Source organism: Sinocyclocheilus anshuiensis, unplaced genomic scaffold, assembly GCF_001515605.1.
Source record: "Sinocyclocheilus anshuiensis isolate Anshui unplaced genomic scaffold, SAMN03320099.WGS_v1.1 scaffold1341, whole genome shotgun sequence".
Classification (NCBI taxonomy): domain Eukaryota; kingdom Metazoa; phylum Chordata; class Actinopteri; order Cypriniformes; family Cyprinidae; genus Sinocyclocheilus; species Sinocyclocheilus anshuiensis.
The window spans coordinates 1,170,926-1,184,410 of NW_015553274.1; the positions used below are offsets into that span (position 1 = coordinate 1,170,926).

Genomic DNA, 13,485 nt, shown 5'->3' on the forward strand with positions numbered 1-13,485 from the left:
TGTGTGTGTGTGTGTGTGTGTGTGTGTGTGTGTGTGTGTGTAAAATAGTATATCATTCTGGCGAGTAAACAAAAAAATGTACTAGCCAATGGCGATTATATTGCCAAGGAGTGCATAGAGGGTTGAAATGATAGAGTCCATGAGTCAGAACAGCCTACACACAGTACACTTGACTTCAGCGCTAGCCACAGAGGTGCTGGGGCATGCCTAATTTGAAGGTACGTCAGCTGAGAGAACAGATCATTAACCCCTGTTCTCTCTCTCCTATGCTGCTCTCTATTGGGCCACAGAAAGCACAGTCACTACATTTGTGACAAACTGATCAGAGTGACGTATGGCCTTCAACAGGCAAGTTTCATGTGAATTAATGCTTCAGTTGAAAGTTCAAAAGAACAGCACTTATTTGCTTTACAAATCTCTTTCATAACATTATAAATGTCTTTACTGTCACTTTTGAGCAATTTAATGCATCCTTGCTGAATAACTATTAATTTCTTTCAAAAAGTCTTACTGACCCCACACTTTTCAACAGCTGTGTATACATACTAATTTTGTACAAATTATTTGCCATTTACAACACTACAAGAACATATTGTGATAATCATATTATTACATGCAATAAACGGTAAGCACAGTGCTTACAAATGTGTTTTTGCACAGTTTCCTCACTGGAGTGTAAAATGAGAAAAGTTGTAAATTTGACAGAGGCAAAAAGTACCATCTGGATATGCGGCAGAACAGCTGATGTGCTACTACAGCATCTCTTACAAATGTTTAGGGTTACACAACCTTTGTCTGGCAGTCTGATTACATCAGTTTAACTACATCTGGGTTTCTCATTTCATCTACAGGTACAAGTGTTCTGAGTATAGAAGTAAGTTCTGAAATGCACAGACCTCTGTCTGCTGTGGTGGAAGAAGGTGAAAATTAGATGTACTAGAGGCTAGGGCTGGGCAATATATAATATATACATTGAATATTAGAGATGTTATCGCGATAATTGAATAATCAATATTTCGTGACATCGAATATTGTCGAAAACAAGATTAATGTGCTAAAGATGGCAACAAATTTCACTCCTCCTGCAAACTAGCCAAAAAGTGCTTATATGTTCTAGCAACTAGTTCCCCAATTGGAAAGTTTTTAGTGCCAGTGGGAACATAATGTCATGCCACTGAGCATCTCTTAAACCGTCGATAGACTTGTATTCTTAGCTAAAAACTTGTGATACACTTGCATAATTTATCTCAGTTGCACAGTGTAAAATACGCAAACAATGTAAATTATGTGCGAATTATTTTTTGTACCCATTTTGCACTCTTTTTACATACTGTTAGATTTACATGTGTTAACTGAATAAAAAGAAAAAAAGTGGTCACTAGGTATACATTTTTTTAAACTGTGTTTTTGCACTAAACATTTTGAAAGTGCTTAGAAACAATAGCTGTCCTATCCAAATCATGTTTTCTTTTGTATCGGGAAACAGAAGAAAATAAACTTTTTAATTATTCTATAGCAAATGCAAAAACACAGAGATATCAAATTTTAGGTATATCGCCCAGCCCTACCAGAGGCAAATTTCTTAAGTATATTATTTATAGTTTCCTGCATATGCTGTGATGCTGCAAAATAATAACAATGAAAAGACTGCCTACAAAGCATACATAGCAGACACAAGCAGAGGACAATCTAATGTTGGTTTTGCTGCCAAAGACATTTTCATGAACAAAATATGTACTTTTACAGAATAACAGTTATTGCTGTCCACATGCAGCACACTGAAGCTCAATGAACTGATATATCAATATTGTGGAGATCCTGCTTTGTGTTAATGGCCAGAGAAGGCTAAACTTTACTTACTGTGGTGAGGTGTGAATTTGCTGGTAAACACTGTACACCTCTTGAATACTGCGTTCAACTTTTCTCTAAATATGATGATAAAACAGGAAACAACAAAAAAAAATTTGGAAGTGAGATAACCAAATAGAAAATGTGGTAACAAGCCAAATGACATGCAGACAGAAAGATGCACTGTGGCTGATAATGCCTATATGCTGTATATATGGGTGGCTGACATTACATCTTGTTTTCAATGTGTCATACAAAGCCACAAAAATATTGGCTTATGTATTTATTTTGAAAATCATAGTATGACTTAATAGTGCACGCTGGAATTTCAAGTGCTTGATTTTTTCTAAAATTCATAACTATAACAGTCACACTTTATTTTTAAAATAAAGGAAACTGAAAATACCACAGTGAACTATACGTTTTCTATGCCTTGTTTGCTAAAATTATTATTTCTAAATACACACGTATATATCACCTTTCACTTAATAACTTCTCATGGTTAACTGTCAACCACCCATATAATAATGCAGGTCATACACTACAGTGCAACATGACATAAACCAGTGAAGTATGTGCAGATTCTCCAACGTTTATAGACGTTCACTCAGAAATGAAAAGTTTGTCATCATTTACACACTTTCATTTTCCCCATAACATCTCCTTTTTGTGTTCACAACATGAGGCCGAGTAAATGTTGACAGAATTTCAATTTATGGTAAACTATCCCTTTAAATAAACCTAACGTTACCTATACTATTTACAGAAGTGCAAAATTCTAGAGGAATAAGTACTAGGTGAGCTGGATGCAGTGGCAGTAGAATAACTATACCCAGCATGATTCTCAGTAAGCACTAACGTTACTGTATCCCTCAGCAAAGTGATGAATCACAGAACCACACATAATAGACAGTTAGCTTCGCGCTAATACCAATTAGCTAACTAATTCTAAGAGTTAAGCTCACCTGTTCTCTCGAGGTCACCGTTTGCACGCCGTCATCGCTGAAAAGCTCAGAGGAGTGTGATTCACTAAAGCATCGCAGAGGAGGAGACGCCTCTTCCATGATGAGATTTGAAAACACATGCACTGTAATAGAAAGGGAGCAGCTTTCCAGCAGAGCAAGTGTCAAGACAGTGTGGGAGGGGTTTCCTCAATGGAGTCAAGTGACTTACAGCTCAAGTACGGAAAGCCTGAAGGCACATAAAGCGGTAAAAATGATGGGACGTTCTGCGAAATGGCTCTCTCAAAGAAGCTCGTTTCAATTAAACGGTTAAAAAAAAGATGACATGACGCAATACGCATGACGTTTTACATAACGTCCGTGCATTGCATTTTTTACTGTATATTCTCATTTTCTACATATTATAGTCTATATTCAATTTTTTCTATACTATATGTTGGAATTGACTACTGTCATTGTCATAAAAAAAATCCTTGCATAGCATTAATGTATTATTTTCAGGTTTATGTATTTGTTGTAATCATGATGAATGATATTTTTTTATTTATTTATTTTGCTTATGTATAGGTGTTTTTTCTTTTCTTGCGCGTGTAGCCGATATGTAATATTGATAGCTAGTGTTGAAATGGGTACTGCAGTCCAAATCAATTATTTTATTTTATTTTATTTACATTTGTAAGGGCATTTTTGATAATTAACTTATTTTTATCTGTGTTGTATTTAATGTCAAATACTTAAATTTAACCAATTACACCAATCAATCAGAATACTTTAAACTGTTTGTGGAGCATTTCTGTTCATTTAGAACCTAAATATAGCCTATGTCTACATTAAACAATTCTAAAATTCATTTACATATTTTGGCTGAAAACACGTTTGCACGTTTTAATAAAATTCCACATACTAAAGTCAATTCTATGTCGGACGTGTCTCAAATGGCAGTTCTCGGTTCAAGTGATTCAAGAAAGCATTCATTCAATTCGATACGTAAACGAATCATTCGGTCCGGTTTTTGAACAGATTCAACTGATTCATCGAAAAGATTCGACACAAAATAACGATTCGGTCACGAATCGGGCATCGCTATAACAACCATTATCCCATGTAGATGTACGCCTTTGACGTGGTCAGTATTTTTTTTATAAACAGGCAAAAAGCGGATCCACTATCAATTTATAATGGTATAAAATGCTAATATTGTGGATTTAATGTCTTTTGCCCCTATTTTATGTTTTTGACAATATTGATATTATAATGTAGCTAAACAACTATACATGTATTTCATCCACGCGGTCCTGGCATATATACAATTAGGCTAATATCAGTATCAAAATAATGCTGCGTGCCCATAATCTCCACCCATTTCCTGAGGTGTGAAGGATGTCGGCGAAACGCACAGAGAGCGTTCTGTAGCCCACCGCACCCACCACATCAGCGTTCCTGACTGATTTCTGCTTACATCGACTCCTGCTTTATCTACACAGTCATTCGGGAAATCGGCAAGTAGCACGGACCGGTCGATGGAAAAAGCGAGAAGATGATACTGTGAAAAGGGTGGACATGGAAACCCGACGCTGAGTTACTTTAATTGTGACCATAAGACACCATGGCCAAACAGTATGATGTGCTGTTTAGACTCTTGCTTCTCGGAGACTCCGGTGTCGGCAAAACCTGTTTGTTATGCAGATTCACGGACAATGAATTTCATCCCTCTCACATTTCCACCATCGGTAAGAGTGTTACTTTCATGCATCCATTCAAAGAGTTGCAAAATAAACAGCACATACCGATAAGAAAACCCATAGCAGCGCTGGGCCATTGTAGTCTATGAGCCGTGAAAAAAATGGCTCAAGAATTATACCACATAGTGAGATGCATTCACACAACCTCTTCTAGTTCTTTCTGAGATGCCCGACTGTATCTGTGTGCGAAGTCTTAAAATGTTGCATTTCTGCAGTTGTCACAAACCCAGTAGTGTTTGTTTTAGATCGTCCTGTTATAGATAATAAAAATGCAGTAAGATAAATTAATATAAAATCACAGGTTGCATGAATGGCAACGAGGACACAGAAAGTACAGATGTATGTTATTGCATGCATTTTCAATAAAAGATGCATAAAAGTGTTCTATCAGCCATTCCAACTCGCACTTGCTGTTTTATACAAGTACTATATTGATATGAAATGGACATCAGGTTGAACTCAGTTGTAAGTTTTGGTCTCAGCTGCAGCTGTAAGAAATATGGAAAGATTTGTATTGCAATCTCTAAAAACTGTTTTCTCTAAAAGGACCATTTTATCACTAAGCGTTCAAGCACTACCAGCATAGGGATCTTTTTATTATTATTATGGTTGATTGGATGTTATGAAAAACAAAATTTGGTTCTTAAAAGGCTTTTCATAAACCTCTCAATTCGGTGTTCATATATAGTGTGCTCTTGGTCTAGTGGGACATTTTCCCAGTGGGCTGACATTACGTCCTGACAACAGCCAATTTACTCACTTGAAGAGGATGAACAGAGATTATTTTACAACAGTTTCCAGAAATACATAATTTTATATTTTTCATATGCTAATATGTATAAGGACACTTACTTATTTTTAACCACAACCCCATTCTTAATACTTCACTTATTAATTTTACCTATTTTGTTATGCTTATGTATAAAGGTAAACTAGATGCTTATGTATGTATAAAGATCTTTTAAAAGGATAGTTCACCCAAAAAAGAAAAATAAATAGTCACTGTTTACTTGCCTTTCCAAACCTTTTTGCTGCCTTGGAAACCATGAAAGTAGCTATCTAGCAGAATGTCCTAGCTGCTCTTTAGTCTTTTCCATACAATGAACATGAATGATGACCACAACTGTCCCCATGCAATTTCATTGTATGGAAACTAGCAGCTTGGACATTTTGCTAAATATCTAAGTTTGTGGTCCACAGAAGGAAGAAAGTCAAATGGGTTTGGAATGATACTAGGGTGAGTAAATAATGATTAAATTGTTATTTTTGTGTGAACTGTGAAATCTATGCCATTGTGTAAAATCTTCGTTTGTGTTCCACAGAATAAAAAATGTATGTTTCAAAAGATGTGAGGGTGAATAAATGCTTACAAAATTCACATTTTGGGTGAACTATTCCTTTAATGAAGCATTTGAGCTGCTGAACCCGTACCAAAAATGTTATCCCCCAATTAAATCACATGCTTCATTAGGTGTGGAGTGAATGTCAGGCTGTTATTTTGCAAAAGTTCAGGGTATGCTCTGTTGTATAGCTTTCTTGGTGTTTCCAGGGGAGCAAATAATATCAAGAAATCAGGCATAGGATTCATAACACCCTCCTAGTGTTCCTGATGATTATATCCCCCCAAATCAATGAGGAATTTGAAGCCCTGACTCATTCCTGCATATTTAATATGCTGGGATGGATCTCTTTTGGTTAAGTAGTGATGTGATACAGAACAGTCTTTAACTGCTGGAGATAAAAGATTTAGTCTGACTGTCTTGAGAGATGGCTGGTGTCTTGCCCTAAAAAATGGTTCAATACGCTCTAGTCCGCAGGGCTATGACCCATATATATTATGATACTAGGCTATCAAAGACCTTAGCGCTGTACTGAAACGTTATTCACAGTGGAAGAGATATCTGTGTGGTCTGACAGATCATTTGAAGCATTAGTTAATGGTTATCTATTTGCCTCGAGGCCACATGCTGTTATGCTAAATTATTCTTGCTATAGAAAGCAGCTGTTGATTGATTAGTTTGAGGATAGCAAATACAACAAGATATGATCTCCATTTCTATTTCATTGCTTTCTCTAGTCAATTATTTATGATGCTGTCAACACTAGAGAAATTGGATTTGTGTTTAAATTTGTATGTGATAATCACCATAGCATATCTGTCTGTTGTCTTGTTAAAATTATTTCCATTTCCAATTAGCCTCTGTCTCAGAAGGAAAGTGTCAAAGTGATGATTCAATTGTTCAGCTCTGGCACACGTTTAATGCTCTCATTACCATCTGTCAAATGGCCATTCAATTAAAGGTCTGCTTTAATTGTCTTTATATTTTTGGTGCTCAGAAACCTTACATTATCAGAGGTATAAAGTATTTCACTACTATGCTTTAATATGTTTTTGGGGAATCTGTGCTTTACTTGAGTTCTGTTAAAACCGATATGTACTTTTACTCAGGCGGCATTTACATGACACCGACATCAACTAAGAACTGAAAACATTTAATATGTTTTGGCCTTTCATTTACAAAACAACAGCATTTTGGGGGCCTGAAAACCCAAATGTTTGAAAACGGGTTTCAAAATGCAAGTTTTTCAAGATTATTCTGTTTTCGTCTCTGTGTAAACTATAAAAATGTGAATTTGTGAAAACGGTGGCATCATGTGCATGCGTATTACGTGTTCAGTCTATAGGTATTTTCACATGCGCGTAATGTTTCTTTGCAAAGTGACATCGCCAACTACTGGCCTGGCATGCATAATACAGCATCTTTAGTCATTTTCTCAGGTCCCTGTGATTTGGGATCGTTTTGACAACATTGGAAAAGGAAAAACGTTTCCATTTGTAGTACATAGTTGTCATGTAAACATACCACAATTTACATTTACAAGGTAAAAAAAAAAAAGCTTTTTACTTTTCAAAATATTCTTTATGTTGACTAAAAAGTACAACTTAAATATTTTTTCAATTATTAAAAAATAAAAATTGTGTTTTTCTTTATCCTAATGTGACTTTGAAAGACCAGGGTGATTAAATGATGTCAGAATGTTCATTTTAGGGTGAACTATCCCTTTCAGACACAGACTTTGATGTAAAGTAATGTCTTTTTATGATAGCCATCTCTGTAGATGGATGTTAAGTGTGAACACGGTAGTCTAAAAATTGCTATATTCAAATGCCAACCACTGTAAAATCGTTAATTTAAAATCATTCAGGTAACAGGTTTACTTTAACTTCTGCTTTATGAGTTTTACATAGGCAGAACAATGAGAAAATAGTCATTTTTGACAGGTTTCATTCTTTTTGCATCAAAACTACTAAAATGAGAAAATCTCTAAAAAGCTTAGAAAAGTGTTTAATTTTTCAACTTTTAATACTTTTACTTTCACCAAGTAGTGTAGTGTCATGCTGTTCTCAGTACTTTTTACACCCCTGCATAGTATTGATTAAAATAAAAGGGTTTTGGATGAAAGCTGGTTTATCAAATCAAAAAGCCATCAGAAGTGCCCTTGAGAATATGGAGGAAATCTGACCTAAAAGTTCTTAAAGGTGCACTCATTCATTTTTGGTTTATGTCACACTGACTGATATGGGATGTTGCGGCATCACCCAAAAGCAATACTTTTAGAATGATGATGATACTGAAATGTGCTATTCGCAGTCAACCATGATTAATTTATTCGGTGAACTTACGTTTTTAAGTTACCAAGGTACAGTGAGTAGCTTGTCATGTGATCCAACATGGCCGCTCCAATGAAGGGACACACTCTATGTAAAACAAAACAGATTTTAATAGACTATTTCACTGTTTTGCGATTTCACTGGTGTCTTCATCTCATTTGAGTGCATATTTTTTAATTTTTTTTAATGAGAAAAGGATTACAGTTATTTACATCACTTTATGTGAGGTTGGTTTGGTTTCTCTTTTATTTTTGTAGTATTTCACAGCATTGTTGTTGTCCTTTCACTGCCCGAGATTCTGGAAGAGAGGACGGGAAGGGCAGCTCTTTCATTATTTTCCTTTGCCCCAGGCCAACCAATTCAGTGGCTGTAGTGATGACCTTTCTGTGTGTCCCTGTGTGGAAGCTGAGGGCACTAACACTACTGCTTTACTTCATACGGTTTAATAAAGAAGAGGCTATGGAGCTCTGTGGATGGCACTCAACTGTATTCAAGATGGTTTTGTACTCATGTCTTATTTTAGTATTTCTTGTGCTTGCACTTTGTTGTGCGTGAGGTACCATCTGGTTCCAGTCATTGAATTGAATCTTTTGGGGGAAATTTTTTTTTTATATGAAGACCTGTATACAAGCTGTCTACTGTAAGTTGTCTCTCAAAAAAGAAATTTGGTAATTAATCCTTTTTTTAAATCACATTGCTGACAGGGCATGTTAAACATTACAGAGACAACCGACTACTGTTGTCTTGGAGTCATAATTGTTATTGAGAATGGAACTTCCTTGAAGAACAGCTTTTCCGGGAGCTGCAATGTCTCGCAGTGGACCTTACTGACAGATACTCATTTATCATTGTAGTTTTGCTGTGGCTTTATTTTCTTGCCTGCCTCATGTTTAATAGAGAGGTGCTTTCTTTCAGGGCTCAAGATCTCATTATGGTTCCACACCTTACAAGAACACGTCATTCCTAATATATAGTACACTTTCATGTTCACTTCATATGTCTCTAAATAAACTGAATCAAATATTAAACTCATAATTTTTAATGGAGGAAATCATGTGAATTCGTTTTTTGTAATCACAATATCAAAATTAGGCGAACAGAGATCAAGTATTAACAATGCATTTAAATAGAAATAAAAAAATCAAAGTCAACTCCATGTTTAGGTTCTGTCCTGTAAATGTTCTTGTCAGTGATATAATGAATAAACCTAGCAAGTTCTTAAGCTTGATCTAAGAATATTTCTATAAAAAAATGTCATATCCTTTTATATAAATATCTATTAAATTGCAAGCAAATTTTTCAACGTCTCTCTTTGTAGTCACCATTTCTGCTTCTTTGAGATGGTCCTCACTGCAGAACACAAGATCCAGGGGGCGAGGTTGGATCCAGATCCAACTCCTCCCACCTTACATATACCTAAACCTATCAGTCTCCACCCCCCAGGTTTGGGTCCAACCACGCCCCCTGGATCTTGTGTTCTGCAGTGAGGGGCTACTGGCTTCTTTCCTATTCTTTATTACTTCACTGCCTTTTTATGAGTCTGATTTGAATGGTTCAGTAAACTTCATGAGAACACTGATTCTACCAAACGATTTCATTTAGATTTGGCTTTGAGCCTGAAGATAGTTTAACAGATGAGTTGTGTCACTAACCACACAGAGTGCTTTTTTTTCATTTTAAAGTCATTTGAAATCATTATATGTTTCCCTTTTTTTTTTTTTTTACCCCAGGTGTCGATTTCAAAATGAAGACCTTGGAGATAGATGGCATTAAAGTACGAATACAGATATGGTATGTTTGATTTTTCTCTGATGATATAACAGCGTTTGATCAATTGGTTGTGCTAATCAGTTGTGTGTATGTACGCAGGGACACAGCAGGTCAGGAGAGATATCAGACCATCACTAAGCAGTACTACAGAAGAGCACAGGTGATCTTCACTCATCTCACTGACTCATATCTTATGTAATAAAGGAGTCAGGTCTAATAGAGATGCCTTTTGGTGTCCATTGTGTGGTAATTCACTGATAAACGCTCATTATAATGTATGGGTGGATTGAAATAGATTCTGTATCAACAGGGCATTTTTCTGGTGTATGACATCACAAGCGAGCGCTCGTTCCAGCACATCATGAAGTGGGCCAGTGATGTAGATGAGGTGAAGCTGTGGAGTTTAAAGCATATCTGTCTTGCTGTAACTAAATATAACCCACTTATTATTAATATCTCTTCATTTAAATTCCACCGCCCCTCATTCTCTCTTTAACTCTACATCCACAGTGGGGTCCTAACAGTCAGAGGCTACAGTGCAAATCTGGGATATAAAAAATTGAATTTAATTAACAGCAACTGAAAGTTTTGGGATTTAGGAAAAAGTAAAACAATGAAGCATTATAAATAAATCAGTAATATTTAAGATGTTGCACTTATTTCTGGGACACTAAGCAAATTTGTTACTTATTACTAAGTTTTACTAATTATAAATCCTACATTTTTTTTTTTAATTTCAGAGCACCAAAACATTTTTTATTTATTTTTATTAATAATAATAATATATATTTTATTTAGCCTTTTTCATGTTACAGTTCTGTTTATATATTATTACCGTAAATAAAACACTGAAATACATTTTTGAATCTCAAATGTTCATTGTGGACTTTTGGACCCCACTGTATGATTCGTATATTACGTTTAAAACACTGCCGCCATGTTTTCCCACTAGAGGACAAAGGAAAACTTGATATAATCACAGAAATTGTACTAAACCAATATCGGTGATTATTGTTGTTACTTGAACCGGAGCACTTTTGTTATATGAATTCTATGTCGCATATCATATTTGTCTGTTTCTGCTCTGCTCCATCCATTCGCCTCTGTTGAGTCTCTCTTCTCGTCTGTTCTGTCTCTGATCAGTATGCCCCTGAGAAAGTGCAGAAGATACTTGTTGGGAACAAGTCTGATGAAGAACAGAAGAGACAAGTAGCTACAGAACAGGGAAATAAGGTAAATAAATAATACTTCCCTCCTGTGCACTGCATCTTTCATTCATAGTGCCATTTACTCCACATTTACTCTGTCATGTGACAAACCTAATATCTGATGTCTGAGGTTAAAGACTTTCTTCAGACATCTTCATCTTTTTTGCTCCAGCTTGCCCAGGCTTATGGAATGGACTTTTTTGAGACAAGTGCCTTTACCAACCACAACATTACAGAGGTACAATGTTGTCTGCGTGAATTTTTTTTTTTCTCTGCAGTATTTCTGTATTTTTGTTTTTGTTTTGTTTTTTTAATATTTGAAGAATGGTGAATCTGTGCAACCGTCTGATCATTTTGTTTGTACATTTTGATTATCTACAGCTAATCAGGTTTTTTATTTTCCTTTCCGTGTTTTTTTTTATTACAGTCTTTCACCCGATTGGCTGAATTAGTCTTACAAGCCAATAAGAAGGATCTTGATTTGTTGGGAGGATCCATGAATGACCAGTTCAATCTCGCTGTTTTGGAGGAGCAGGAAGGATTGTGTAATGTTAGCGACGGCACCCATAAGTCCTGCTGGTGCTGAGGACAGGAAGTGGCATGACTACTTTTTTCAGTTGAATTCTATATTTATGTTACATTTACATTTTGAATATCATTTTGCAAAATTGGAACATTCTTGTTAAACAGTGTTTGGTGCCTTTAATGGCATTATTTCCTGCTGATTCTCATGAATATTATTTATTATTCTTTATTTATTTTATAGTTACTATAAGATGGAACATTGATGAAATGGTTTATTCAAAGGAATAGTGCACCCAAAAATGAAAATGTGCTGAATATTTACTCACCCTCAGGCCATCCAGTATGTAGATGACTTTGTTTCTTCATCAGAACAAGGAGAAATTTAGCTTTACTGTTTACTTTTAATTTAGCACCACTTGCTGACCAGTGGATCCTCTGCAGTGAATGGGTGCCGTCACAATGAGAGTCCAAACAGCAGATAAAAACATCACAATAATCCACAAGTAACCAACACGACTCCAGTCCATCAATTCATGTCTTGTGAAGTGAAAAGCTGCGTTTATAAGAAACAAATCCATCATTAAGGTATTTTAACTTTAAACTAAAGTTCCATAATCCATAATAAAATTCCATCTGCTGTTGTCTTCTCACAACCAAATACACCAACACATTTGTTTAGAACTGTTTTGGACTGTTTTCACTTGTGAACAGTGCTTGATCTGTGCATATTTCTCTCGATTCAGAGAAAGCAATATTATGGATAGTGTCTTGCTGGATTTGTTTATTACAAACACAGCTTTCCACTTCACAAGACATTAATTGGTGGACTAGAGTCATGTGGATTATTGTGATGTTTTTATCAGCTGTTTAAACTCTCATTTTGACGGCGCCCATTCACTGGAGAGTGATGTAATGATAAAGCTCTCCAAATCTAATCCAATTTAAAAAAAAAACTAATTCGTCTACATCTTGAATGACATGAGAGAAAATCTTAAGCAAATTTTCATTTTAGGGTGAACTGTTCCTTCAACATGGTTGTATGGCTGAAGCGCCCATGTTAACATATATTCTTTCTTGTGGTTTGCTATGGGACTTCATGTGAATATATTCAGATCTGATTTGGCTTTCTATAATTTTTTTGAATACTAAAACCTTCAATGCACCAATGAATGCTCCTTCAAGGTAATACATTTATTCTTGAGTGATGAATTGATGAAGCTTCTCGTGTCAGTGTAACAATACACGCTTCTTTTCTGTAAAAGCACTGTAAAAAAAAAAAAGTCACTAAACATGCTACTTACCAGTTCTGGTCCACTTTGTAAAGGAATGCAATGGTTTTTATCTCATCAATCTGAGGTTATTGCTTAAAATTGACTCAAATATTATAATTTAATGTGGTATTTTACACCAATATTACATCAAGCTCTCTTTTTCAATCAATAATCACTATTTACATGATTAGAATAGTTGGAATGTTTCAACTTTTACTCCATAAATGATTCTGGAATTGATGTGGTTTAACTTTCATAACAGCACACCGAATAATATTTTTCTCCTGCTTAAATCAACATCTTACCCATAGAACTTGAGTGAAATGTATGCAGACTGAACTGAACCAGCATTTGATGCCAATGTGCATCGCTGCATTGACATGGGTTGTATTGCTAATGATTCAATGTATATTACACTGTTGCAGCATTTATATGTGCAAGTGGTATTGTACTATGGTGACTTAAATGAACTCTTGAATAATGCTG

The 13,485-nt window shown here is 35.5% G+C and overlaps 2 protein-coding genes across 2 annotated transcripts in view; one reads left to right on the forward strand and one right to left on the reverse strand.

The window, feature by feature from the left end:
- The window catches only part of LOC107668263 (protein farnesyltransferase subunit beta-like), an 11,075-nt gene extending 8,028 nt beyond the window's left edge, over positions 1–3,047 (reverse strand). Inside the window, exons 1-2 of the mRNA XM_016460083.1 lie at positions 2,814–3,047; positions 1,861–1,925 (exon numbers count right to left, since the gene is read on the reverse strand). Of these exons, the coding sequence (XP_016315569.1) occupies positions 1,861–1,925; positions 2,814–2,912 (164 nt within the window). The 5' untranslated portion in view covers positions 2,913–3,047. The remainder of the gene's footprint in view (positions 1–1,860; positions 1,926–2,813) is intronic.
- An 815-nt stretch (positions 3,048–3,862) lies between these two features.
- Positions 3,863–12,196, forward strand: LOC107668202 (ras-related protein Rab-15-like). The gene is made up of 8 exons (XM_016459996.1): positions 3,863–3,936; positions 4,295–4,540; positions 9,956–10,016; positions 10,095–10,155; positions 10,306–10,383; positions 11,139–11,228; positions 11,376–11,441; positions 11,631–12,196. The coding sequence occupies exons 2-8, from the start codon at positions 4,417–4,419 to the stop codon at positions 11,787–11,789; spliced, it is 639 nt and encodes a 212-aa protein (XP_016315482.1). The 5' UTR covers positions 3,863–3,936; positions 4,295–4,416; the 3' UTR covers positions 11,790–12,196.
- The last annotated feature ends 1,289 nt before the right edge of the window (positions 12,197–13,485 follow it).

Excerpts from the sequence above, each read along its gene's own strand:
- LOC107668202 (XM_016459996.1), top strand. The coding sequence starts at position 4,417 with ATGGCCAAACAGTATGATGTGCTGTTTAGACTCTTGCTTCTCGGAGAC. Across the intron at positions 10,156-10,305 it reads AGTACTACAGAAGAGCACAG|GGCATTTTTCTGGTGTATGA; the intron begins GTGATCTTCACT and ends CTGTATCAACAG. Across the intron at positions 11,229-11,375 it reads CTACAGAACAGGGAAATAAG|CTTGCCCAGGCTTATGGAAT; the intron begins GTAAATAAATAA and ends TTTTTGCTCCAG.